Source organism: Lygodium microphyllum, chromosome 23 (genome assembly GCF_053477565.2).
Source record: "Lygodium microphyllum isolate KBCC chromosome 23, Lygodium_microphyllum_v1.1.10, whole genome shotgun sequence".
NCBI lineage: Eukaryota > Viridiplantae > Streptophyta > Polypodiopsida > Schizaeales > Lygodiaceae > Lygodium > Lygodium microphyllum.
Genome location: NC_141157.1, coordinates 128,903,012 through 128,930,938, shown reverse-complemented (window position 1 = coordinate 128,930,938; position 27,927 = coordinate 128,903,012). Strand labels below are relative to the sequence as shown.

The following is a 27,927-nucleotide window of genomic DNA, read 5'->3' as shown; positions in this document are numbered from 1 at the left end:
AAGCTCCTTTCCAAGAGAATTCACTCTCGACAAATCAATAACTTCAAAAGAGTTGATTCACTATAACTATAAAAGCTGTTTTGCTGGTGATTTTGCAAGGGTAGCATGAGAGTTGTTTGGACCCTAAACCTAATTCATGTGTCATTCTATCTGGATATTACTTAGATGCTTGTTGCATATTGATCCAAGCAGTGTATTGTGTATATTTGCAAAACAAAAGAGTCCAATGTGATCAGCATTGGCAGGATTGAAAACTTCAATACACCCATAAGAAAATACCAATCTCATCTCTAATCAAGCACATATATACGAGAAGCTATGTCAGACACAAGCCAATCAAAACCAGATAGTAGACCTTCTCCTGTCACTGCACTACAACCAACTATTTGCCAATGCCTGCTATTGTCCATCACCTCCAGGTTTAAGAACTGCAAATGCCATAAAACTTGGATTCAATAAAGGACTCAAACATTCTTATGGGCACTGATACCACAGTCTAAAAGATAATGTATACACTTTATGGACAAGGAAATGCTCACCTTTGCAATATCAGCAGGTTTTAAAGCACCCCTAATATCTTGCTTGTTAGCTAGAACCAACAAGGAAGCTCCAGACAACCTCTGAAAGAAAGAAACACCACTTGATTAAAGGGGCCCACAAAAATAACTACATCACAAATGCTTAACCATACCTCTTCTTTTAGAAGATTATGCAGTTCTGCTTTGCAATCATCTAACCGTCTTAAATCTGAGCTATCAACCACCCATACCATCCCATCTGTTTGTTCATAGTAATTCCTCCAGTAGGAACGCAGAGTCTTCTGCCCACCCACATCCCAAATATTGAGCCGATAACTGCCAGGGACTTTTGCACCAGTCAAAACTTTTTTTCCCCATGCTCATTTACTAGATACCTAGGTGACGTACACCTAAAGTACATTGGTACTGAAGTGCAAATAAGTTAAAAAGCATGCAAGAAAAATGCATAAGATAGATGCAAAGTCAAACAAGGCAAGGTACTTGCAAGGACAAGGAAGCCGAAGAGACAAAGACAAAGAGGAATAGAAGAGTGACAATGAGAAGAAAAAGCAAGCAAATAGATTTTTCTTCTAATTTTTCAGTTAGAAATATGCTGCATTTAAGTACAAGTCTAAAACCCCAAGAACAAACCCTGATAGGCAGGTTGTAAGCCTACGTATCCTTCAAATGATGCAACCATGGGACATATTTCCTTCAAGTGCAGAAACAAACCTAGACCATCATAACAGCTCATGGAAACCAGTGTTTTCAGAAACAGACTTTTATTATTACTTATGCAAATAAATTTTGTAATATTAGATCAGGGTAGTCAAGTACGATCCATCTAGTCCATGGACTTAGTATGGTACCAAACGTACACCAAAAAATCTCACTTGTTTTAACATGATAGTGGCTACCCATGAGATAGAGTATCACAAGGCATTATCCATCCATTACGAATATAGTTTACGAACCACAAATGTCTTCGCTTCAATTTTCAATTAGTCATGAACACAACAAGAGGTTGAGACAAAATGTAAATCCAAGACTCTAGTCACAAGCGATTTCCAAGATCCAATTTTATTTATAAGATTTACAATGGATCAAAAAAAAAGCTCACTACAATGATGGATCATGATTCATGGATCATGGTATAGCAAGTCACAAATGCCAAGTGGCAAGTACAAAAATTAGTAGATAGTAGATACAAAAAGAAACTTAAGACTGAGACTTAAGGTGAGTTGTGTATAATGCAAAGGCTTTATGAAGAGACTTAGGCATTGGAAGAGGAGTAAAGAATATAGAGATATAGGTAGAGGTAAGGGAAGGGAAAGAAGAGGAGGTAAAGGAAGAGGAAATAGAAATGGAGCTATAGGGGATGAGACACGAGGAAGAGGAGAATGTAGAGGTAGAGTCTAGAGTAAAGTGAATGGAGGAGAGAGAAAAGTAGAGGAGCTTATAAGAGAGGTAGAAGTAGAGGAGGTGGTAAGTGAGGTATAGGTAGGGTAAGGGGCCAATTGTAAAAATTACACGGTGCAGCGAACAGAATCTGAGAAAGAGATAGAGAGTACACAACAGATAAGAGAATAAAAATTTTATTTAGCTCCAAACAACTGATACAAAGATAGCTCTATCCATCCGTGCGCTTCCATTGTGAAGCTTAGATGGCGATCTAGACAGAAGGTAGGTGAAGAGCTTAAAGCTAGCTGGAACAACTCTGACTAGGTAAAAGATAGATGATTGATAGATGTGAAGGGGTTTAGCTTTTATAGCCTGTGAAGGGGGTCATGATGGATGACCTTCCATATGTACCTGTGTCTGTTGACCTTCCATGTGCACATGTATCTGTTGACCTTCCATGTGCACCTCCATTAGTTGGCTAGGAAATATTCCACGAAATATTTCCTTTACCATTGGCTAGGGCCCCTGATAACTCCCTTACCCTACAACTCGATGCAATGTGCCTCGAGTTGCTACCAACTTAACTACTCCATCTAACCCAAAGATTAGACCCACAACGGTCACCTTTTTGCCATCCGGTCACATAGACCTCATCTGACATACAAGTCAGGACTCAACCAATATCAGGGCTCACATTTGGCTTCTCCTCATAATGGGAGCCGTACAACTTTGAGCACCATGGATCATTAGTGACACCTTATGAGGGTGGGGCATTGAGCATATCTAACACCCCCCCTCAATGTCCACTTGCAGGTAAACTATCTCCTCGGCCCAATACGGAGTCACTGAAGATAAACTTGAAGAAAATCCTTTGTAAGTGCTTTGGTAACGATGTCCGCTCCATTCTCCTCTGTTGGACAGTATACAACCACTATCACATCCTCGATCAAATCACGCATATAGTGATACTAGATCTCTATATGTTTTGTGCGTGTATGAAACACTGGAATTTTTTGCGATGGCAATGCAACTCTGATTGTCACATCTCAGCACAGTTGGTTCTTCATCCTGCACTCCCATATGTCATAGGATCCTTCTCAACCATACTGCTTTACATGCAGCAAAATAAGCTGCCTTGTACTCTGCTTCGGTAGAAGACAATGCCACTATTGGCTGCTTCTTACTAATCCAAGAGAAAATTCCTGAACATAAAGTCATGATTGATGAAGTTTGAGGTTATTTGAAAGCTCATTGAATGGTTTTTGATAGTTTTGATTGGTTTTAGTTGAGCTGAATGTTTTCTATTGACCTTCTATAACCCTCTGTTGAGCTTCTGTAGAGCTTTTGTTCCTATTTTGTTCTGTTCTGTTCTGTGTTATGTTCTGTTTTGTATGCCTCTGTATGTGTTCTGTTGGATGAGAGTGTAGTATGGGAAAGTTTTCTAGCCTTGGAAAGTGGTGAATGCAAGTTCAAAAGAGCTCAAAGAAGTGAAAAAAGTAGCTGCTAAATACTCAAGAGAAGACTAGAGTAAAGTGGCAGCAGTGACCAATGAAGAGTCACTATAGTGGCTTTAGTGACCTTTCATATCAAACATACCTCTTGGGAGGAATATTCATGACCAAAGAAGGATTAATGTGAGTGATTTTTTTAGTATTGTAGCGAGGATATCATGTATTATATTGAGACTATTTACGAGAGAGAGAGAGAGAGAGAGAGAGAGAGAGAGAGAGAGAGAGCTAATTCTATTACGAAAAAAAAAATAGCTAATTCTATGCAAGACAATGTATCTATGTATGAGAGATTGTGAGAGAAAGCTATGGAATCTTTGAAGATAAATAATATGTGATATCTTTCCATTCAAAGTGATGTATTATCTTGTGTTTTTGTAGTCTATCAATGAAGAAGAGAATGATGGATTTTGTTAAAGTCAAAGCCATGGAAGAATTATTTCTATGAAGCTACGTGAAGATTTTTTATTCCTGGTATTCTTTTCTTTGTTGAGATTATATCAAATATGAAAAAGATGGTTGTGGATAGTACAATATAGATTTTCTTGCAATCGAAACTCCATTTTCTTGGTGTTCATCTTGGGGTTCCATGCTTCTGGTGCGCAGCCGGGAAAGACTGCCATTAACAAGTATCAAAAGAGGCTGAAAATGAAGGAAATGGCATTGCCAAGAATAGAAGAATTCAATGCATGCTTGCAAAGTTCCTTCTACTACTGAAGAATTGGAGATTCTCATTGCCAAAGCCACTTTCTACAAGAAGTTCATTCAACAATGGCGGAAACATATTACCATCATGACGCACGCTATATATAGTGGACTATTTCCACTTTCTGTTGAAACAACAGACATGCATCTTGGTGGCAAACTGTTTGGGAACTAACTAAAATGTAGAAACAGAGAAAATGATCATCCATGGAAGATTTGGCATTCATTGAGAAGTTTCTAGACATCATCAAGTGGGAGATCGTGAAGAAGCTTTAGGAGTTGTCGTCAATGAATGTTCACGAAAACAAGAAAGAAAAGAGTTGGAATTTGTTCATGGATGCTCAACAGTAGGACACATGGAATGCATGGTGTATTGATATGTTTATCCAATTACCAATCCACTGGAAGCTAGTAGACAGAGTATTCTTCACAACATATACTATTAAAACCATCAAAAGTTGGCATCACTATGATGATGGCACCACAATGATCCTCAAAAGAATGAGTTTTGACCATAGAAACAGGGAACGGCTGTTTCAGCCTGTAGGAATGGCCTAATATGTTCCAGACCCTTAGAGGAGGTGAAACGGCCAGGGAACCTTCCTTGCTGTTCCCAAGGCCGTTCCCTATCGTTCCCTACCATTCTCCCTGCCGTTCCAGGCCTGTTGACTAAAACTTTACGTTTTTTCAAGTTTTTTATTTTTGCTTGTATCACACTCCTACCACATGTTCATCCATCTCGATCGCCTAATGTACACACACTAATCTCTCTCTCTCTCTCTCTCTCTCTCTCTCTCTCTCTCTCTCACACACACATTGAATATTCAAAGTGTCAAGATAACCCATAAGCCAATCAAGAGTCCATGCAAAGTTCAAATTTGATGCATTATGAATGTTGGGTATTTGACTCACGCCTCACTTACGCCTACGCTCATATGGGAGTGTCGGTGATCAGTAGGACACTGGGGCACTTTTTACTCTCGGTAGGAGAGGTTTTTTCCCCCAAACTTACAGTTTTATTTTCGTATGTGCTTATGTACTTATGTTACACACTTATGGACACTTGCCGTGTTCAGGTGTGAACACCCCCTACAACCCTAAGGTTTAAGGGTTGTACTTTGTACTTTCATTCTACACTCTATCAGTCTATTCTTTTGGGTGTCGTACTTCACTCTATCTCACTCACTCTCACACTGTCTATTGCACTCTCTGCTGCACCTCGATCCTCTCACCTCTCACATTTGGTATCAGAGCTTAGCTCCGAGCTCAGCCACCGGTCTACAATCTGTCGCCCCCGACAGTACCTTGAGTCCCTCGCGCCGCCACCAGTCTGCAAGCGCCGCCAGCTCTGCTCCAGCCCCGCCGCCAGGTCTGCAGGCGCCGCCTCCTCTGTCCAGCCGCCAGCCGCCGCCAGGTCTGCAGGGCGCCACCAGCTGCAGGCGCCGCCAACTCTGCCCAGCCGCCACCTGCCTGCGCGCGCGCCACCTGTCAGCGCACGCTAGTCTTGACTGCGCGCGCCACTGGCCTGCACGAGCCACCTGCCTGTAGGACGCCAACTCCTGTACCTGCAAAAGCCTGCCACCAAGTTCGCCAGCCTGTTCCTGTGCGCAGACATTGCCTCGGGATCCGTACCCGTCGTCAGTCAACTACAATCATTCTGCAGAGGTAACATTTTGCATTTTTTATTTTAACACAGGAGTTCGTGCAGTAGCAGGATCAGTTTTCTGCATTGGGACACGTGCTTGTATCTATGATAGAGACATATTAAATGCACATTTTGGGGTATTTGTGACAGAAATTTTGGCAAAAATTTTGGGGATTTTGACATTACAGTGTTGCTGAGCACTGTTTGCACCTTGGGAAGCATGCATTAAAGACAGTTCTTGATAGAGTACACCCTTGCACATTAATTGCAAAAGTGTGCTTGCTGCAATTTCTAGAAATTTGCAGATTTCCAGCCCTTACTGCTTTGACATTGCTCGTTTGTCTTTGGAAATTTGTCATCATGGCAAATCAGGGAGGTGATGTATTTACCTATGTATCCAAGGAAGACAGATTGGATGGAAACAATTATTCGCTATGGTCAATCATGATGAAGAATGTATTAGTGGCTAAGAATTTATGGGATTATGTCAGTGGAGAGGAAACTAGGCCGGGAGTTGTAGCTCCCGTTACTCCTCCTCAAGGGGCACGTGGACAACGGGGACCTCAGCCCGCTCCACCTCAGCCACTTCCTCCAAGAACTGCAACTCAAAAAGCTTGGGATACAGGAGATGCACAGGCTTTGTCGCTAATTGCTTTGGCAGTTCAGCGGTCCATCATCCCTCACATTCGTTCAGCACCTTCTTCACGAGATGCATGGCTGACTTTGGAGCATATGTTTGCAGAAAAGAATGAAACTCGAATCTCTTTCTTGAAAAAAGAGTTAGAGACTTTGAAGATGAATGAGGGTGATTCTATGCAGGATCACTTGAATAAGATTCAGGACTTGCGGGAGCAGCTCATGAATGTAGATGAGTATTTTTCGGATGCACAGTTGATATCCACCACCTTGAATTCCTTACCTCCTTCGTACTTGTCTTTTCATACTGCCTTGAACCTCACCATGAGGATTGCCGAGCACCCACTCACTTTTATTCAGCTGGTTAGTTTGCTTCTAGAGGAGGAGCAAACAAGGAAAAATAGTGGTGTGGATGCTATAGTCTCTGAGCAGGCTTTTGTGGCAAGACAGAAAGGCAAAAACAGCAAGGTAAAAAATGCTCCACAGAGTTTTGGTACTTCTGGCACATCACAGAATCAGACACAAGGAGGCACGCAAGCTAAAAAGGGAAAATGTCATTATTGTAAGAAGCCAGGCCACTATATCACTGAGTGCAGGAAGCGCATCACCAAAGAGAAGAAGAAGGAGTCAGGAATGTCTGTTTCTACTACTCCTTCCACTGCTAGTGAGTCCGCGTCCTTTGTTGTAGACAGGGACTATTGTTTTTACACTTGCAGTTATGACATCTCTTGGGCTGATAGAGCACTTAGCTCTACAGAAGATGCTGACACTTGGTTCTTTAACAGTGGTGCTTCTGGGCATATTACATCTCGCATAGATTTGTTTGCTTCAATTAGTGCACCTCCCGTTGGGAAATCTGTACAGTGTGCCAATAATGCATCATACCCTGTTCGTGATATTGGGGAGATTCAGCTCACACCCATTGATGGCTCTATTCTCCGCCTGCAGGATGCTTTGTTTGTGCCTGGGATCAAGAAGAATTTGCTATCTATTTCTTCTTTGGCACGTTGTGGTTTGCAGGTCATATTTAATGATGACCGTTGCATGGTTAGAGATAAAGAACGCATGGCTTTGGTCTTGACAGGATCTTTGTGTCATGGTTTATATGAGTTGGATCCTCTTTCAATAGATCGGCATACTTGACATCCACTCTTACTCCTGCTATGATACAGACGGAGTTATGGCATGCTCGTTTGGGGCATGTAAACTATGGCAGCTTGTTGCTTTTGCAACGTACTCAGATGCTGGATGGCTTACCTCTCTTGGAGAGACCTACTGAGCACTTATGCGAGGGATGCATTTTGGGGAAAATGCATCGTTTCTCATTTTCCTGTGATGTTGCTTTCAGAGCAACAACCAGATTGCAATTGGTGCATTCAGATGTTTATGGGCCTATGCAAACAATGTCATTGGGTAGTTGTTACTATTTTGTGACATTCATTGATGACTTTACACGTTTTTGCTGGGTCTACTGTTTGAAAAAGAAGTCAAAAGTATATGATGCATTTTTGGCTTTCAGTGCACTTGTTGAAAATCAATCTGGATGCAAAATTAAGACCATCCGTTCGGATCGAGGGGGGGAATACATGTCCTCTATGCTGAATTCTTTTTTGAAGCAGAAAGGCATAGTCCATCAGTACACTACTGCCTATACTCCACAGCAGAATGGGGTAGCAGAGAGGAAGAATCGGTCACTCATGGAGATGGCCAGATGTATGCTGAAGGCAAAGAGCTTGCCTCATAGTTTTTGGATGGACGCAGTCATGTGTGCTTGCCATATTTTGAACAGATGCCCTATCAAAGCCTTGAAGACCATCACACCTTTTGGGGCTTGGAACAGCCGTAAACCTTCTGTTGGCCACTTCCGTACCTTTGAGTGTCTTGCCTATACCCATATTCCACAGGTACTTAGAAAAAAGTTGGACAACAAGGCTGTTAAGTGCATTTTTATGGGATATAGCACTGAGAGCAAAGGCTACAGACTCTATGATCCCGTTACAAAGAAGGTTTTTGTCAGCAGGGATGTTGTTTTTGATGAAAAATCAGAATTATCCTTGGCTGGTTTAGACACATATCAGGCTGCCCGTGATGTTTTTGAAGGGCTGCTGCCCATTACTTTTGGTGATTCAGTTGGAGCTTCAGAAAATGAACCTAATGTTCAGCCAGCTGCTCCTATGGAAAGTGCAGAAATTCAGCCATTGGCTGATCGGGATATTCAGCATAATGCTGAAACTGAAATTCAGCAAGAGCTTCCACACAGTCAGGAAGCTAGACAGATACCTAGATGGTATTTGCAGACTATGCAAGATAGTCATTTGAATACACCCATGGCTGGTCGTACTAGAAGGCAAACTCGTTTGCATGATTCAACACATACCATGGAGTTTGTTATGGCAGCAAGTACTTTTGATAATGAAGAGCCTGAATGTTTTAAGGATGCACAACACAGTGTGCATTGGATGGCAACAATGCAAGCTGAATTAGATTCTATCACTAAGAATCAAACTTAGGATTTGGTGTCTTTGCCATTTGGGAAGAAAGCCATTGGAACGAAATGGGTCTACAAACTGAAAAGAAAAGCAGATGGATCCATTGATAAATACAAGGCACAGCTTGTAGCTAAAGGCTACGCACAGAAAAAGGGCATTGACTATGAGGAGACATTTGCTCCTACTTCCCGTATGACGACCATCAGGTCTATGATTGCTTTGGCTGCACATTATGGTTGGACAGTGCATCAGCTGGATATCAAGACTGCATTTTTACATGGGGAACTCCAAGAGGAAGTTTATGTACAGCAGCCCATTGGTTTTGCAGTTGAAGGCTCAGAACATTTGGTTTGCAAGCTCAAAAAGGCACTATATGGTTTGAAACAAGCCCCTAGAGCTTGGTATGCAAAAATAGATGCTTTCTTGCTTGGTCAGGGGTTTCTAAACAGCTCATCTGAGTCTACCCTTTACGTATAAAGAAGGGGAATCTATGCTGATTATATGTCTTTATGTTGATGACCTTTTGCTCACTGGAACACATGCTAATGAGATTTCAGCATTCAAACAAAATTTGCAGCAAACTTTTGACATGTCTAACTTGGGAATTTTGCATTACTACTTGGGCATCCAGTTCATACATGATGCTCGAGGTATTGGGCTATCACAGTCAAGGTATATTGGGCAGCTTCTTGAGAAGTTTGGCTTACAGGATTGCAAGCCAGTTTGTACCCCCATGGAACCTGGACTAAAACTATCATTACATGATGACAGTGATTTGTTTGATATACATACATATGCTCCAACAGTTGGATGTCTTATCTACCTATGCAACACTAGGCCGGACATACAGTTTGCAGTTTCAGCCTTGAGCAGGTATATGCATCAGCCACGTATGTCACATTGGCAAGCTGTCAAGCGTGTTTTTCGTTACTTACAGGGTACTAGATCTCTTGGGTTGCTTTATGCCAAGGGGGGACCACTGCAGTTACATGCTTACAGTGATTCTTATTGGGCTGGTGATTATGATTCACGTCACTCCACTAGTGGCAATTGTTTCTTTCTTGGCTCTTCTTGCATTTCTTGGCTTAGCAAGAAACAATCCACTGTTCCCACATCGTCATGTGAAGCTGAATACAAGGCAGCTTTCACTAACACAATTGAATGCGTATGGCTTAGACGCTTACTAGTTGATCTGGATGTATCTGTTACGGAGCCTACTCCTTTGTTCACTGACAATCAAAGTGCCATTGCAGTGGCACGGAACCCAGTGTTTCATGCACGCACGAAACACATTGAGATCCATTATCACTTTGTCAGAGAGAGGCTACATGCAGGTGATATCAGCCTTGTCTATTGTCCTACCACCAATAATGTGGCAGACATCTTCACCAAAGCTCTTCCTCGTGACAAATTTGAAGCATTTCGCGATGCTTTAAATTTGATATCCTTTGGTGGCGGATGATCCTTGTACTCTTAATCACTCTTCACTCCAGGGGGGTTTGTTGGGTATTTGACTCACGCCTCACTTACGCCTACGCTCATATGGGAGTGTCGGTGATCAATAGGACACTGGGGCACTTTTTACTCTCGGTAGGAGAGGTTTTTTCCCCCAGGCTTATAGTCTTATTTTCATATGTGCTTATGTGCTTATGTTACACACTTATGGGCACTTACCGTGTTCGGGTGTGAACACCCCCTACAACCCTAAGGTTTAAGGGTTGTACTTTGTACTTTCATTCTACACTCTATCAGTCTATTCTTTTGGGTGTCGTGCTTCACTCTGTCTCACTCACTCTCACACTGTCTACTGCACTCTCTGCTGCACCTCGATCCTCTCACCTCTCACAATGAACTCTTACAAATCACAATCAAATTTCAGCCTATTCTCAATTCCAAGGTAATCATCCATTTATATTGTCTAATTTCAAGGAAAACTGGGATAATTGAGGCAATTCAAAGCAATTTGGAGCTATGGGGGTAATGGAGTCAATTTTAGGACATTTGAGTCAATTTGGAGCATTGAGGGATATTGGGGCAATTAGAGGGACATTCTTTGGGGCAACTTGGGTCATACATGGCATATATTTGGGGCAGTTAAGACATGTGTCGTTCCCCCCATTCCCGTTCCCCCACCTTGGACATTCCCCCTGCTCCAGGGGGTCACGTTCTCGTTCCTGTTCCCCGTTCCAGGTAACTATGGTTTTGACACTTTCAAAACCGAATATCCTCCCCTCTGTAGCAGATTGAAAGCTAAATTTAGAGACGTAGAAAAGAAAGAAGTAGAAAAAATGTTGACAAGAGAGTCCTCCAAAGACTGAAGCCCCCTCTGATTCTGTTCTGTTGAGTACAAACCAATTGGGTGGAGCTAACTCCCTGATGAATGATGCAATCAAGAGGCAAGCACTAGAACGAGTCCAGAGGTACGTAAAAAGAGAGAATACAAAAATCAAAGTCGCATCCAGTTGACTAGCCCCTCATGTGTACGTGACATGCTAGGAGCACCAGATGCACTAGGAAATATTCTTATTTGCATACTCTGGACCATTGCAATGTGACTCTGCATGGGAATTTGCATACTACCAACCATACCAAGATACATTTTCCCATATGTCACATGCATTACTAGCTACATTTTTCCTCATGACCAACACTATACGGAGCATTTGCATAACCAGCATTAATACCATGAGTCCCAAACATAATGGGCTGCATATATGCGTTGTCAAACTTGCCACTTTGTGCCCCAGTATCATGTCAACATTGCTATACATGGGATTATGCATATTACTAGCCATACCCAAATACATTGGGCCTTATACACCACGCATTGGTTGCTGCATACCATAAGGAGTTGTGTCATACATCTCTGTATGCGGTCCCAAGACCACCATAGCATGGAAACTAGTACCATCACCAAAGTACCCTAGCTGCCCCATCATTGCGTGCATGCCCTACTATCCAAAAAGCATTGGATTGGCACTTCCAAGTTGGCCTTGCATATGCATCAATTGCCCCATTGACACCATTTACTTATACTCCCTACCCACATTTGGAACATCATGCTGCTATACTGGCTCTTCCTTCGATGCATCTTGCTGTCTTGAAGTTCTTGAAGAAGATCTCCTTTTCTTGCCTTTGTTACCCTCCTTTAAGGAGTTCAAAAAACACATGAACCGAGGATCGTTGGCCAATTGTATAGACATTTAAGTTGTTGTCCTCCACTCATCTTAAATTGTTCATCAAATTTCTCTTTCTCTTGCTGATCGTCAACTTGTAAAAGCCTAGAAGGACCCACATTTTGGTCTAAACAACCATTACCAGCATGTTATCCATTTTGCATGCCTTATCCAAGATCGGACATCGGATTTTCCCCAACACTTTGTGAATTTTCAGATCGAGAAGTATCATCCCTAATTGATCCCATCTCACTATCTGAAGACATTCTTACTGTAATGCTCAGCTGAATGCAATTTCAGCACTAGAGCAAAGCTTCTAACCTTCAATCAGGTGCCTTGAGCCCACCAAGTCAAGGGAATTGATGGTATCCCAACAATGAAACCATGAAACCAGCCTTCCTCCTCAAATAGGGTAGTAAATTCCCTGATCAAGTACTTAACTACAACAATCAGCAAATGAATATAACTTAAAATGCATAAATTACCTTAATAATCTCGAATATTAAACACCTTGTTGGCCCCAAAAGCGGTGCCTCTTAGCCAAATGCTGCCTCAATTTATAATGAATGGGTTGGCATATGATTTCCTTGACAATTACACAAATTTCATGTGTTGAATTCGGCCTACGATGCCTTCACCAATAGGCATAGGTCCTAAGGTGACTATCAAACCCTAATTTCTATAGACATTTAGGGTTTACAACAAAGATCTCTCTACTGTCCACCAAATTTGGCTAAGGTCTGCTCAAAATGACTAAGAAATGCTGAGATCTCCTGAGAATGGGTTGGAGAAGGTGAGAGAAATCCGATTTTCTTCACGAGATAACCCTAAATTCTGCCTACTACTTGCTCCAACCTGCATTTAATTCAGTCACCTACTACAAGGCACCTCAAAAGACTCTTACTAAAGTGAATTAGATTCCAAGATAGATTAGCTTGGACTCGTAAACACAATCTTGAATAGACATGAAACATACACTGAAAGAACAAAGTACAAATGCCTTCATTCAAATGATTGTCAAGTACACTCTTTTATAGTTGCAAGATGGTACCACTTTTCTCCATTGTGCCTATGGGATACAAGGCAACTTCTCTAGACTATTGCATGTTCCTTGCCTTACTGCTCCATACACAAAGGCTATGATAGAAGTGTGATTGCATATTTCTCAACAAAGCCATCTCCTCTTCCATTAGATTCGGATGAAGACAATTATGAGAAAGCGAGACAAAAACAATAGTAAGGCAATACTCTGCTCTTCTTCGATGTATCTCAAAGAAAGTCCTCCCATCGGTTACCTCCTACATGACATTTCCAGAGATGTGGAAGAAGCGAGAGACAACAAGAGAGAAGAAAGACACAAAGAAAGAAAGATATATTAACATCTACAAAAGGCCAATGTGGCCTATGAGACAAAATCAAAGTACACTTTCAAACAAGGCAAAGTGTGTGCATAATGATCAAGACAAGATATCTGCACTAAAATTTTATATAAGTATCATGATGCACCGACCAGTAGACACCCTAGCATACACCGGACCTTTGCCTTGGTTAGTCGCGCTACTTTTTTGGCTGCACATTAAGACTATGGTTGAGTCTTAGGTGCATAAGTGCTTGCAATGTTAGCTTAATAAAGCCGAATGGCATAGTCAAACAAGCATGTTATATTCTTTATAAATTTCCAGTAGAAAATGAACCAATATTTCTATAGATTTTGTAGTAGGTTTATCCCGTACACATCGAGGACATGACGTAATCTAGGTTATGGTTGATTGATTGACAAAAATAGCTTGATTCATTTCTACAAAGGCAACTATGAAAAGCCACAAGTTGGTTAGTCTGTTTGTCGAATATCTTTACAACATGCACTAGAAGGACTTGGGTTGCTATCACCTACTTTTGGAGGGCTCCAAATTGCTGTCACATGCTATAGGACTGATCCTTGGTGACTATAAATCACATCAGCAGCTTCTCCTTGCTCTCTAACAACCTTCTCCTCTCTCACAATGGCTAGAATAGACTTTCACCAATCCCTAAAAACCTTTTTCCCACTTGCATGGGCAAGTTTTGCCAAGTGGCAACCTTCTAATTCCATTTTCTAGCATTTTCAGCTTATCAAATTAATTTTCAGAATATTAATTCTAAAAATTAATTTAATAAATATTCTAGTGCTCAAAAAATTAATTTCAACTAGCCAATAATGAAATTGGTTGGGCCAATTTATTTTCCAAGTATCCCTAAGCAGTTATTAGCCCTTAGACTAGCATTAATTAATTAATTAATGCCTGGTCTCTAATGTCACCACTGACGTTAGTGGCCAATAAATTGGTCTAGGCTCAAATCTGATGAGGACCACCTAGATCTTGTCAAGGATAACTTAATACAACTTTTCCCTTCGACACCAACTATATCCTCACAGCCCTTGGCCTGTTACCATGAAATAACTATCATATCCCTAAGCAATTATTAGCCCTTAGAATTGCACTAATTAATCAATTAATGCCTAGTCTCTAATATCACCACTGACATTAACGGCTAATAAATTAGTCTAGGCCCAAATCTGACAACAGATACCACCTAGTACCTGTCAAGCATAACTTATTACAAATTTTTCCTTTCACACCAACTACATTTCATGGCCCTTGGCATGTTTTCATGAAATATCTACCAAGTGCATCACATGCGTTCAATAAGCTTGCACATTTAATTAATATCTTAATCAAATGTTATTGGTAAGATTAGAGCATCTCAAAATTTCACGACCCCATGACAAACCTCCCCCTTGAAATCCCTACATTCATCCTCGATTGCACTACATTATGACAAAGGAAAAGCTTACTATACTAGGATTTCCAAAAGGCATCACAGTCATGACATTGGCCTTTGAGGTCCAACCATATCATATGCCCCAAACCTGCTGAAATTTTCCAACCAGCATTTACGTAACATAAAACTGAAAATCAATCTAGAATTGTTGCTAGAAACTCATTGGATGCATCCATAACTCATGTTTCTCAACAGTTCTAACTATCAACCATAGAAAAGCAATAATTCAACATAAAGCATGACTGAAACTATCAATGGCATTTACTAACATGCTGATGTCCATGGAACCAGCTGTAAACCATTGAAAATTGAGTATAAATTAATCACTTTCTAATCTGAGAACTAATCACAAATTGATTGCTGTTGGGATGAGTGTGCAACGAATGCGAGAGAAAAATAGAGCAGTAGTAGTGTTGAGAGTGAGAGTGAGAGAGAGAATCCCAAGATAAGTGTACTAGAAAAGTCACGGTACACAAAGAATAAAATGTATTTATATATTAGGGTATAAATAAGGGTATGTTCACACGCGTGTAAGTTTATACACACTAAGATAAAGGGACTTTACACCCAACAACCTCCCACTTAAAGACAGGAAGTGGTATCTTTAAGCTAGCCAATTCCCACTAATCGTATGCAATGCTCGTGCTGGAGCCTTTACAAGACTCTTAGTGAGAACATCAGTAGGGTTATCTTGGGTTTTGACCTTAGTCAGTGTGATAAGACCATCATTCAAGACCTTTCGAATAAAGTGGTACAGAACATCTAGGTGTTTGGTAAGTGCATGAAACATGGCATTCTTAGCTAGACATACAGCACTCTCGCTATCACAACCAAGCACTGGAGTACGTGAAGATAGAGCAAAATCCTTGACCAAACAACCAAGCCGAATAGCTTCCTTAGAAGCTTCTGTGGCTGAAATATATTCAGCCTCTATAATACTCAATGCCACAATTTTCTGCAACCTTGAATACCAAGAAATAGCCACACCAGCCAAAGTAACCCACTAGTAGATTTTCTATGTTGGGAATAAAGGGCCATCGTGCCTTTTATATGTGCACGGGTGTGAACACACCCTTAGCACATTTGTACTTTCATATATATCTATCTACAACCTAAAGAGGCACACTAGTCTTTTGTACTAAACATTAAAAGTATCGTGCTCACTCTCACACTCTCCTTTCTACTGCTCTCTACTCTCTGTGTGTGTCATCCGTCGCGTTCACTCTCAGCTCCATCATTTTAGTGTCAAGATCTCTTGCTATGTCCAAATCAAAGAATCCTTGCAACTCTAGTGTACCCTTTCCATAGCATATACACTTTTCCTATATGCCTTTTAAGTATCTAAAGATACATTCCACTACTTCCCAATGTGGCTTGCCAAGGTTAGACATGAATCTACTAACAACTCCCACTGCATGAGCAATGTCAGGGCGAGTTGCAACCATGGCATACATCAAAGAACCACAAGCTGATGCATATGATATGCCCTTCATAATAGTAGCCGCTGCATAATCCTTTGGGCAATCAGCTTTGCTAAGCTTTGAATGTGGAGGTAAAGGCACACCAAGAGGCTTAGCATCAACCATATTAAATTTATCAAATACTTTGTTGATGTACTTGTCCTATGAGGGAAACAACAAATGCTGCCCTCTATCTCTTTTAATGCGCATGCCCAAAATGTGTTCAACTGCTTCCAAATCTTTCATCAAGAAGGCTGAACTCAGCTACCTTTTAAGAGCATTCAAAGTACTCTTATGTTATCCTGCAATCAATATGTCATCCACATATAAGACCAACACAATAAGACTTCCACCATCATCTGTCTTTTAAATGTATAAGCAGTGACTTGCATGATTGCGTTTAAATCTAGCTGATGACCTACGCCTACCTGGTTTGACAGATGCTTGCTGCAATGGACTGCCAAGCTGGCCTGAACAGTTGTCGCCTGCACAACCAAACCTGTTGCTTGCCTTGGGAAGCATACACACCTTTGCTACAGCTCCGATACCAATTTGTTGAGATGAGTACACAATGAATGGAGACAAAAATGGAGCAAGAGCAGTGTCGAGAGTGAGAGTGAGAGAATCCCAAGATGAGTGTACCAAAAAAAGTCACGGTACACAGAAAATAAATGTATTTATATGTTAGGGTACAAATAGGGGTGCGTTCACACCTGTATAAACTTATACACACGGATATAAAGGGACTTTACACCCAATGATTGCAAAAATTGATTAGCAATCAATGCAAAAACTGATCCCAAAAGTGACCATACACAGTTCTCAAGCTTACCAAAACCTAAGCTGAAAGTGACCAAAATTCGATCTCAAAACTGAGGCAAAAACTCATGCCCAACTGATTATAAACTAATACAAAAGTATGGTTCTAGTGCGCCCAGGCAAAACTCATACTCATCTGTATACATCTCATAGTGACGAGTACATTGAGTAGTGACCTCATGGCAGACATACTATCAATCAGTACCTTGGATGGATGCTGAATATATCCAAGATCCACCACATACAAGAGTTGTCTACAACTAGTGGAGTGGAAGTGCTACCTCCCCCTTGAGCATCAGGCAATGCTCCAGACCCCTACTCTGTTGAACCTGACTGAGCTCGAACTAAAGTCGGCTCTAATTGAAAGGCATCTAGGTAAAGCTACAACGACTGAGAATAGTATGTCAAGTCATCCTCTTCCATCCACTTTGCATCTATTGGTGAAACAATGCTCAAGCTTTACCAAGAAGTATATGGAAACTTTACCTCTAACTTTACTTGTGTCAAACCTCCACTAGGTTATAGGCCTTTCTTCCCCTTAAGCATTGTAATGCTTTATACTTTCACATTGCTACAATTCCAACTTAACTAATATGCAACATTGCATTCAGTTGAGTAGCCCCTCATGTGTACTTAACATGCTAAGAGTACCAAATCCATATGGAAACATTCTTGTTTGCATACTTTGGACCATTGCGATGTGACTCTGCATGGCAATTTACATACTACCAGCTATAATAAGATACATTTTCCTATACCTTGCATGCATAACTAGCTGCATTTTTCCTCATGACCAACAATATACGAAGCATTTGCATGACTACCATTGATACCATGAGCCCCAAACACAATGGACTACATATATACGTTGTCAAACTTGCCACTTTGTGCCCCAGCATCATGTCAACATTGCTATACATGGGATTATGCATATTACTAGCCATACCCAAATACATTGGGCCTTGTACACCACGCATTGATTACTGCATACCATAAGGAGTTGTGTCATGCATCTCTGTATGCGGTCCCAAGCCCACCGTAGCATGGAAACTAGTACCACCACCAAAGTACCCTGGCTGCTCCATCATTGCGTGCATGCCCTACTGTCCAAAAAGCATTGGATTGGCACTTCCAAGTTAGCCTTGCATATGCATCAATTGCCCCATTGGCACCATTTGCTTATACTCCCTACCCACATTCGGAACATCATGCTGCTATATTGGCTCTTCCTTCGGTGCATCTTACTGTCTCGAAGTTCTTGAAGACGATCTCCTCTTCTTGCCTTTGCTGCCCTCCTTTAAGGGGTTCAAAAAGCGTATGAGCTAAGAATCATTTGCGAATTGCATTACCATTTCAGCTATTGTCCTCAGCTGATCTTTACGCTAGTCATCAAATTCCTCTTCCTCTTGCTGGTCATTAGCTTCAAAAGATGTAGAAGGACCCACCACTTGTCCAATTCCTTCATTCTCAGCTTGCTGCCCATGCTTTGTGCCTTGTCCAAGATCAGGCATTGCATTTTCCCTAGCACTTTGTGGATTTTCAAATTGAGAGGTATTATCCTCGCTTGATCCCTTCTCACTATCTAAAGACATTCTTGTTATAATGCTTAGCTAAATGTAATTTCAGCACTAGAGCAAAGCTTCTAACCTTCAATCGGTACCTCAAGCCCACCAAATCAAGGGATTGAGTGGTATCCCAACAATGGAGCCATGAAACCAACCTTCATACTCGGATATAGTGGTAAATAACTTGATTAAGCATTAAATACAACAAGTATAAGATTCATGTAAACTGAAAATGCACACTTTACCACTTTAATCTTAGACATAAGACACCCTATTGGCCCCAAAATTAGCTCTCCTTGTAGTATTTCTTTAATCTTATATTGCAAATGGAAGAAGTACAACTGAGATCCTCTAATCTTCTCCGCTAATCCAAATGCCTCTTGATGTCAAAACTAACCGGCAAGCCTCCAAACCAATTTTCTCCTTGGTTTGCTTGGGGATTGGCCTTCACCTTCTCCTTGAAAGATAAATTCAACCCCAAATCTAATATTGCTGTGACTGACCTCTTCAATCTCCCTAAAACTCCTCACTTTCAGCTACTCGAATTCAAGCCCTAAGCCCTCAATTTTAAGCATGCATCCCAAGGTGGCTGTCAAACCCTAACTGCTATTGTAAATTAGGGTTTATAGCAGAGATTGATTGAAATCTCTTCCTCTAATGGCTCAAATTGTTGAAAAATGTTAAGATAATTGAGAGATGGCTAGGAATGAGAGAGAATGCTGTAGAGAGAGAAATTTCAAAGTTTCAACACGAGAAACACTGAAAAACTATCGCTGCCATGTTCCCACTTGTATGGGCAAGTTTTACCAAGTGGCAACCTTCTAAGCCCATTTTCTAGTATTATCCAGCTTATTAAATTAATATAACTATTCTAGTGCTTACAAAATTAATTTCACTAGCCAATAATGAAATTAGCTGGGCCAATTTATCTTTCAAGTATCCTTGAGTAGTTATTAGCCCTTAGAGTGGCATTAATTAATTAATTAATGCCTAGTCTCTAATATCACCACTAACATTAGTGCCTAATAAATTGGTCTAGGCCCAAATTTGAGAACGGATACCACCTACTACCTATCGAGCATAACTCATTACAACTTTGGCCTTCGACAACAAGTGCATCCTCGAGATCCTTGGCTTGTTACCATGAAATAATTGCCATGTGCAACAAGTGTTCAACAACCTTGCACATTTGATTAATATCTTAATCAAATGTTATCGGCAAGATTAGAGCATCTCAAAATTTCACATCCCCTTGACACTCTCTATGGTGCAATTGAATACAGCTTGGAAAACCAAAATGGAAATGTTGAGAAAGCACATTGATACATGCATAACACCCAAAGACATAAATCGCTAAATTACAATCTCGGCTAGATGCTTATAAAAAAGACATAGTAGTATATAAGGAGAAACTGATACACAGAAGCCAATGCCAATGGCACCCACATTGCAAAAAGAGATGGAATGTCTTAGAAAGGATATGCACACATGGGCCGACATAGTTGAAGAGGCAAAAGAAGGCAAAAACAATGAAACATGTCACTAAAGAAAATGTCCAATGGATTAAAGTTGAAAGAAAAACAAAGGAGGGCATGCAAGCAAAGTGGAAGGGATGAATGCTAACATAGAGAAAGAAGCAAGACGGAAAATCCGAGCACCCCGAATTCGTATAGTAGGATGGGCTGAAAAGGGCACTCCACAAGAAGATGCAACAACCTTGAGTGAGAAATGGTGGGCAAAAGAGATATCCATTCTAGATGAATGGAGAGTGGGAGATCCAATGGACAAGAGAGAGTATATTCTTATACTGAAGTTTGAAAACATGGACAAGAAAAAAACATTTCTCAAATGTGGGGCCCTCAAGGGAGAAAAAACATACCTTGATGAGGATTTAACACCTACTCAGCTAGAACATAGAAAAGCCAATATGCCCAAGATATTGGAGGTAGGAGGTAGGTAAGGAGATAAAGTACGCAATATACAAAGATGGTAGCGTAATTATTACAAAACATCGATCACAATGGGGGCACATGGCCTATGAGACACTTAAGATATCAATATGGAATTGCAATGGAATGCTATGTTTGGATGTTGGGTATTTTGAGAAGGGTTTTAGAAAAATAGACATAGCCATGTATACAAAGGCACACCAATGCAAAGGGAGCCAACTGCTAGATATTCTGGGGTTCAAACGAGAAAGTGTATTCCATCCACTGTCCACAAGCTAGAAAACCTCGTGACACTAGGGAATCTGGAGGTGTGGCCATACTTTTTCGAGAGTGTCTCCGAGATATCATGCAGGTGATGCATAAAGATGAAGATGCATGATACATGTGGATCAAGATATACACAGGAAGATCACATGATAATTTTTATTACCATATGCTACTTTCCTCCTACAAACTCAAGCTATGTTTCAAAAGATGGATCACCCTATGACACATTATACGAGAATATCTGAGATATGCTAGTTTGGGAGATGTACTTTAGCTAGGGGATTTTAAAGCACAGACTAGGGCTAGCCAAAGTGCCTTTTACATATATGAGGATGCCATGTTGAAAGAGATTGATGTAGTTGATGTGAGTCTACACAGGATGGCCCTGGACAAAGAAGTAAGTGTCAAAAGATGTAGTGCCAACAAGACAATAGGGTTTGCGGGGAGGAACACGAAGTGAACTCGGCAAACATGGAGAAGAGAAGAGAAGAGAGAAGAAACTCTGATGAATGGAATGATGAAGATCTGAATCATGGAGTGAATGTGATACAAGGGAACAAGGGTGCCGTAGCCTGTCTTCCTAAAATCAAATCAAGAAGGCTTCTTGACACATCCCTCTTCAAGCTTCTACAATAGGAGCTTGCAATAAGCTTTCCAAGAGCAAGGATGAGCCCTTTGGTTCAAGATAATCAATAGAGCAAGTAGATGAATATCAGTCCAATTTATAGGATTGGAAGTCCAATAACATTCCCTATTCAGCTCTTAAAAGACTCAAGAGAGTGGATTTAATGTCTCTCTTGATATGGGAGATCAAACTCAGCATACACACATCATACCTAGGCCTTTCTCAAGATTAATAAATGAGCTCCCGTATGTATGGCTGCTGTCCTTTAAATATACAGTTCTGCCCTGTTTTACTTAGTCAAAAATAGCCTTCCATTTTCGTCAATGCATGAGAGGAGTAGAACTTACATGTCCAATGGAGTTTACTTGTGGTTGCATGGTTTTCTCCCCCTTTGCTGTGGCAATGAAGGAGCTCCTTGCTCCACCATTCAGGATGTGCCTTGATCAAGATCTGCCCGCAAAATGCGGCGCCGATCACGCTGCCCCTTGATCTTCTCCTTGACTAATTCATTAGTCACATAAGCATAGCATAAGACATATACAATGTCCTATGCTTAATCAACCTAGGTAACTCCGTCTCCCTTGTGACTTGGCTTGTGAATATTCTTAAAACTTTGATTATCATAAGTATATAATTATATCATTGGCTCCTGGAAAATGCAATCCAAGGGAACCTACCAAGTCTATTGCTCATGTCCATATTTTATCTTGTTTAATGCTCCACGACTTACAGAACTTGTAGCAATTTCATGTAAGTGATGCAAGGAATGTTAAAAGTGAGTAACCACAATCATTCATCTTGTCAAGGACCCATGATACATTTATTGTATTTTAAGGCATAGAGCCCCATCTTTATTACACCATGCCATATGCTAGTGGACTTAGGTTTTTATGATTCATTGCACTAGGCAAGTCTCTGTGTAGTATATCTAAATTTCAAGTAACTAAGTGATATATGTAAAGGATTAAAGTTTCATGTTCAGACCATAGGCAAAGGATCTCATGACACCGTCACCTTTTGTATGAGGCCGGGATGCAGGATACGATATTCATTATCGAGGCAAGGTCGTGCACAATGGTCGGTTTGGAGGCTCTACCCATCCGCCAAGTACTAGAGCCCATAGTAGACCGCTCTGAGGTATGGGAGATCATAGGGAGTTTTACTGGTTGGCATATCTAGAAGGCGCGGTGTCAAGAGGCTTTCGGCGGAGAGACTCTTTCAGTACAGGCGACCTTAGCAGAGCTCTGGACCTCCATCATCCACTCTCTCCGCAACCGATGGAATCAGGTGCAGGGCAAGTCCATGGCTCGTCAGGAGCTCCGATGTCATTTCATGCGCACTTGGGGCAGCCAGGACCTGTTTTTCGTGATGCAAGCAGGCAGCCCCAGATGGCAATACATCCCCTCTCCATGGCTTCTTGCCCCCATCCCCCCCAGACCGCCTTGAGAGGCTTGTATATATGATGTATTTGTGACTTTCATCAGCTCCAGCTAGTCTACTGAGCATGAGCACTTCGTTGTAATCAGTTTTTTTTTAGTAATATAATCAACCACATTTTACTTGCCAAAAAAAAAACGTAGGGAGTCTTTAGGATATGAGTTGAAGGAGTTGGATACTGAGCATGAACATGAGAATATGGGAGAAGAAGAGATAGAAGATGAAGACATTGACATGACAGAGAATACTTCTTCTGACACTACAGATCTATAAGACTTTGACACATGCCAAAGGATGTGCAGGTTAAGAGGGGGTGGATGTCATGTTGTTACGCGGTCACAATGTGAAAAACTCTAAATTGCAACTTTCTTATTGATCTAGAGAGCCAATGCCATATTAGTCATTAATGTCCGTATTGTGGATGGTTCAAAAATACTAGATTTTTGGACAAGTTTAGCCAATTTTTAATATTTTAGATATTATCTCTTATAAAAATCCAAAAACTGTAGACAACTTCTAAAATAGGATGACATGTAAAAGAAAGCATGTAGCTTTCACCCATTTTGGGAGGATTTTATATAAAAAGAAGGATTGGCAAAATCGCGCAACATGCGGTCGTAATTTTCAGGCTGTGAACAGCACTCCGAACTAGGGGATGAAGAAGGAGTGATCTCGCAAAATTCTCGCTAGATATCCTGGTATTTTACCTCCCTTTCGGAGCCAATGGAAGCATCAGATTGGCGGTCTGAGCAACATAGAGGAAGTTATTGTTTTATGCACGTTTTTGTCTACAAGAGATTTATCTTCTCATAATGCATAAATAAATTGACAGGCTTCACCTCTGTGAGTATTCTTCTATTTCTTTGAAACCCTTCTCTTCTGTCTACTCCTCTCCCTAAATCTCCCTTCACCCTGCTATCTCTTACCCCCGCAGTAGACTTTCGATCCCAAACGCTCTGACAATGCAGAACACAAACTACATGTGAAGGGTTTCTCAACAGTAAGTACCTACGAGACACACTTACTAGCTCTGAAAAGTACACATAGATTAACAATCTTCCATGGTCTATCATGTTGGCCAGGATCAAATGCTTTGATATGTTAAAACCACAAGTGAGGCAAGTACAGTCGATTACCTGATGGTGATGATTACCTCATAGGATCACCATCATTAATACCAAACATCAAGAACTTTGAGATCTCAGGGAGACCGATAGGAATAGTAGTGAATAATGTCATCTTAACCTTTATAGTCTCTTGTAGACACATGAGAGACGTTGCACTATATCTCCCCAAGCACCCCAGATATCACTTTGCAAAAGAGACTTTACATATATACAATGGCTCTGTGTGTCACAGATTAGAGATGCTAGATTTGAGTAGATCACTAAAAGAATGCACAAGAGATTTGGAGGAGACCTTGTATACTTCACCTAAGTATGCACCCTCCTCTATCAATGTAGTTGGACACCTCATCTATGTTTAGTCTCAATAGCGTGGGTGAAAATGGGCATCCCTGTTTTACTCCTATGGTACTATCGATCCTCTCGAACATCCCCCTAGGTGTGCACATACGGCTTGTCACTTTCTCGTACAATGTATAAATGCCCCCTTGCATACCTTCAAGCACTCCAATCTCTTGCAATCTTTGCATGAAATGTACTCAAGGTACTGTGTCAAATACCTTGTGAAAATCTAGAAAGAACCAATAAATCCTCTTGTCTCAAGCTTGGCCCTCCTCAATGATTGCCTTGAGTGTGAGAAAATGATCCAATGTGGTATATCCACACCTAAAACTAGCTTGCCCAAATGCTCTCTTGCCTTGCATCTTAGCCCATGCACTAAGCTCATGCTCCACTATCAATCCATATATCTTAGCTAGTGTGTGGCCAATTATGATGGTCCTATAGTTATTGGGAATCAGAGGGTCACCACTCTTAAAGAGTGGGAATATAGTATGGCCTAACCATATTTTCGGGAATCCTCCACATACTGCTTTGTTGAAAATACCTGTCAATATGGGCGCCAATGTGTCATATGCATGTGAGAAGTGCTCTACCACTAGACCGTCCTCATCTTGTGCAATCCCATTTCGTAGTCTATAGATTGCCTCTCTAACCATCGTAGTAGTGAAGAAGGACCGCAACATTGGTCTTTGGGCCTGTGGAGGCTGTATGGGTGTCTATCCCAATACATCATATAACTATCTCCCATAATGGAACCAAGCATTAGGCAATGTAACTTGTATTGGGAGCTATCTCTTATGAAACATTCTACATACTCTTTTGCTATCCCGTTCCAAAATAGCTAGAATATATCTATCTCAATTTTTGCCAAGTAGTCTCGCCTCTTCTTCTGCACTAAACATTTGAAGAGTGTCCTTGCTTGGCTATGTGTCCGAATGCCCAAGCACTCTCTCTCTGTAGGCGTGTACGAGTATCCCTGCACTCATCATCATAACATTCATTTTGGGGGCATCGTAGAGCATGGGGATTTGCATGGGGGAAAGGGAGAGCCTTAAGCACATGCATGATGAACAAGCATGCATACCAAATAAAGAAGAAGAAAAAAAGAGGGCTACGCCCAACGGGCTACAGAGAATTGTTTTGCCTAGTTAGTCAAGGCAAATAATGAAGAATTCTCATGGAGAAAACACTAAATTGGCCTTTATGTGTATGATACAAGAGTGGCCTCTTCGGATTGAAATAATGCAGCCCAGAGAAAAATAATTATGCACAACTATTTTCTAGATGATGGCAATAGAAGCAGATGAAGTCATCCTAGGCTGGTGAGTACTTGGATAGCTTTGATTACTATGGAGCAAGGCTGGAAATGGCTGTTCCTGGTCAAAACTATGGCTATTTTGGTTCTCTCTTTGATCACATTAACCTTCTAATGCCTTTGAATAGCAGTTTGAGGTATTGCATTTAGCCTTCATGCTTTGCATTCAGTTTTTCAGCTTTTTAGAGTGCTTTTCAGCTTCCTATCCAACAACTTTCGTGCACGAAAGGTTTTAGTAAAAAGAAGGCCCAAATGAACTATGACTACACATTGGGATCTAAAATAAAGGCACTTCCAAAAGCCCTGATCTTTCACATGCAGGAAAGTTCCAGCATGGCATTAGAGCCCACCAGATTGGTTTCTCGCACAGCCATTGTATTTGTGATGTCCTTAGCTACTATTTATAGAGTTCCTGTAGTTCATGTTATACCTCCAAGGTGTTATTAATAGAAATTTTATTTTCTGAAAAAAAAAGGGAAGGATAGATTCAAGCACCGTCCATTTATCAAATACAAAACACAAGAAAACAATGCAGTTAAGATGTTTCCATTTCAGCATCTTCATTGTATAATGGTTCGCCACAATTTCAAAATTCGACGTGGGGGCACGAAGATCAAGAAGAAAGGCATACCTTTTATACTGCATCGTTTTGATATTGAAGCCAAGAGTGGGACTGATGCCGCTTGTATCCTCGCCATTGATCCGTTTGACGACAGTGGTCTTCCCGGCATTATCAAGGCCCCTGACCACAACAGAAAAAGGGTGGCGTTATTACTGCGACATCCACCATAACAGAAGAAAGAAGAATAGAATCAGGTGACTAAAGAAGCTTACACCATTAGGATCCGCATTTCCTTCTCCTTCTTCTTCACCTTTCGAATGATAGACAGAAGACCCATCCCGTAGCTGCGCGAAGAAGCGGTCTGTGTGTCTAATGTCAGCTCTCTACGTGTAGCCCGTTGCTTGGTTTCTTATACCTTTGCTTTGGCCAGCAGGTTGAAATTTACATTTTTATTGTTTCCCAAGTTTTTTCAATGCGTAAATATATTAAACTATGCTCTCTTTTTATTACGATATACCACACCTATAACCAGACCTGAAGATCCTACGTGGCATATAATCACAGAATCCCAAAAGAAAATTTTATTTTATTTTTTTAAGGCGTCGTGAGTCGCTATTTGCTTCTCTCTCTCTCTCTCTCTCTCTCTCTCTCCAAGCACTTAAGGTTGGATCGGAAATTTGAGAGGATACAACACCTAGAAAGGAGTGATACCAATACTTTGTTAGTACAAGGTGTTGCAAGCAAACTCCACTAATGGTAAGTACTCGATCCATCTCTTGGGCTCCACTAATGGTAAGTACTCGATCCATCTCTTGGGCTCCCTATTACCGTATGCTCTTAAAATGTCTTCCAACACTTATACCCATTAGTTTGAGAATGATAGGCAATACTAAAGCAGACTTGTGTGCCGATGGCTTGAAAGAGACACATCTAGAATTTAGAGGTGAACAATGAGTCTCTGTCATCGTTGACAATTAATTTTGGCAATCTATGCAACTTAAAAATCTCCTTGAAGAACAACCTAGCAATGTCAAATGCTTTGAAGGTAGTTTTCACAAGAATGATGTGAGCAACCTTTGTCGACATAGCAACAACTACTAGAATTGAGTCGTATCTACCTTGCACTATTGGAAGACCTACTACAAATCCATACCGATACACTCCCACTTCATATGTGGTATATCTAGAGAGTGCAACTCTCCTGGTAGCTTGATCCTTTCAGTCTTGATTCATTGATGACTCAAGCATTGAGTAACATATCTTAGCACATCCACTTTCATTCTTGGCCAATGATAAATTCTTCTTACTGCATTTACAGTCTTTGCATAGTTAAGATGTCCAACTATTGGACTAACATGTGCTTCCCATAAGATCTTCTTCTTGAGGTCCCAACTATTGGGCAAACACAAAATGTATTGATAGTACATAAGCTCGCCCTCAATGTGGTAAGGCTTGAATTTGCCCTTTGCATTTTGGCTATCTCTCCTAAATTGGATGGACCTCTTTATCTCAAGGTAGTCGAGGTCCTTTGGAACTTACACATCTACAACCTCTAAAATCG

The 27,927-nt window shown here is 40.9% G+C and overlaps 1 protein-coding gene across 1 annotated transcript; it reads right to left on the bottom strand.

Annotated features, from left to right (window-relative positions):
• Positions 1-26,795, bottom strand: TTN5 (ADP-ribosylation factor family protein). Its single transcript, XM_087664455.1, has 5 exons — positions 26,639-26,795; positions 26,436-26,546; positions 692-854; positions 540-620; positions 1-428 (listed from the first exon to the last, which is right to left on the bottom strand). The coding sequence occupies exons 1-5, from the start codon at positions 26,701-26,703 to the stop codon at positions 291-293; spliced, it is 558 nt and encodes a 185-aa protein (XP_087520581.1). The 5' UTR covers positions 26,704-26,795; the 3' UTR covers positions 1-290.
• Positions 26,796-27,927: the final 1,132 nt, after the last annotated feature.

Excerpts from the sequence above, each read along its gene's own strand:
- TTN5 (XM_087664455.1), bottom strand. The coding sequence starts at position 26,703 with ATGGGTCTTCTGTCTATCATTCGAAAGGTGAAGAAGAAGGAGAAGGAA. Across the intron at positions 621-691 it reads ATAATCTTCTAAAAGAAGAG|AGGTTGTCTGGAGCTTCCTT; the intron begins GTATGGTTAAGC and ends TCTTTCTTTCAG. Across the intron at positions 429-539 it reads AACCTGCTGATATTGCAAAG|TTCTTAAACCTGGAGGTGAT; the intron begins GTGAGCATTTCC and ends TGGCATTTGCAG.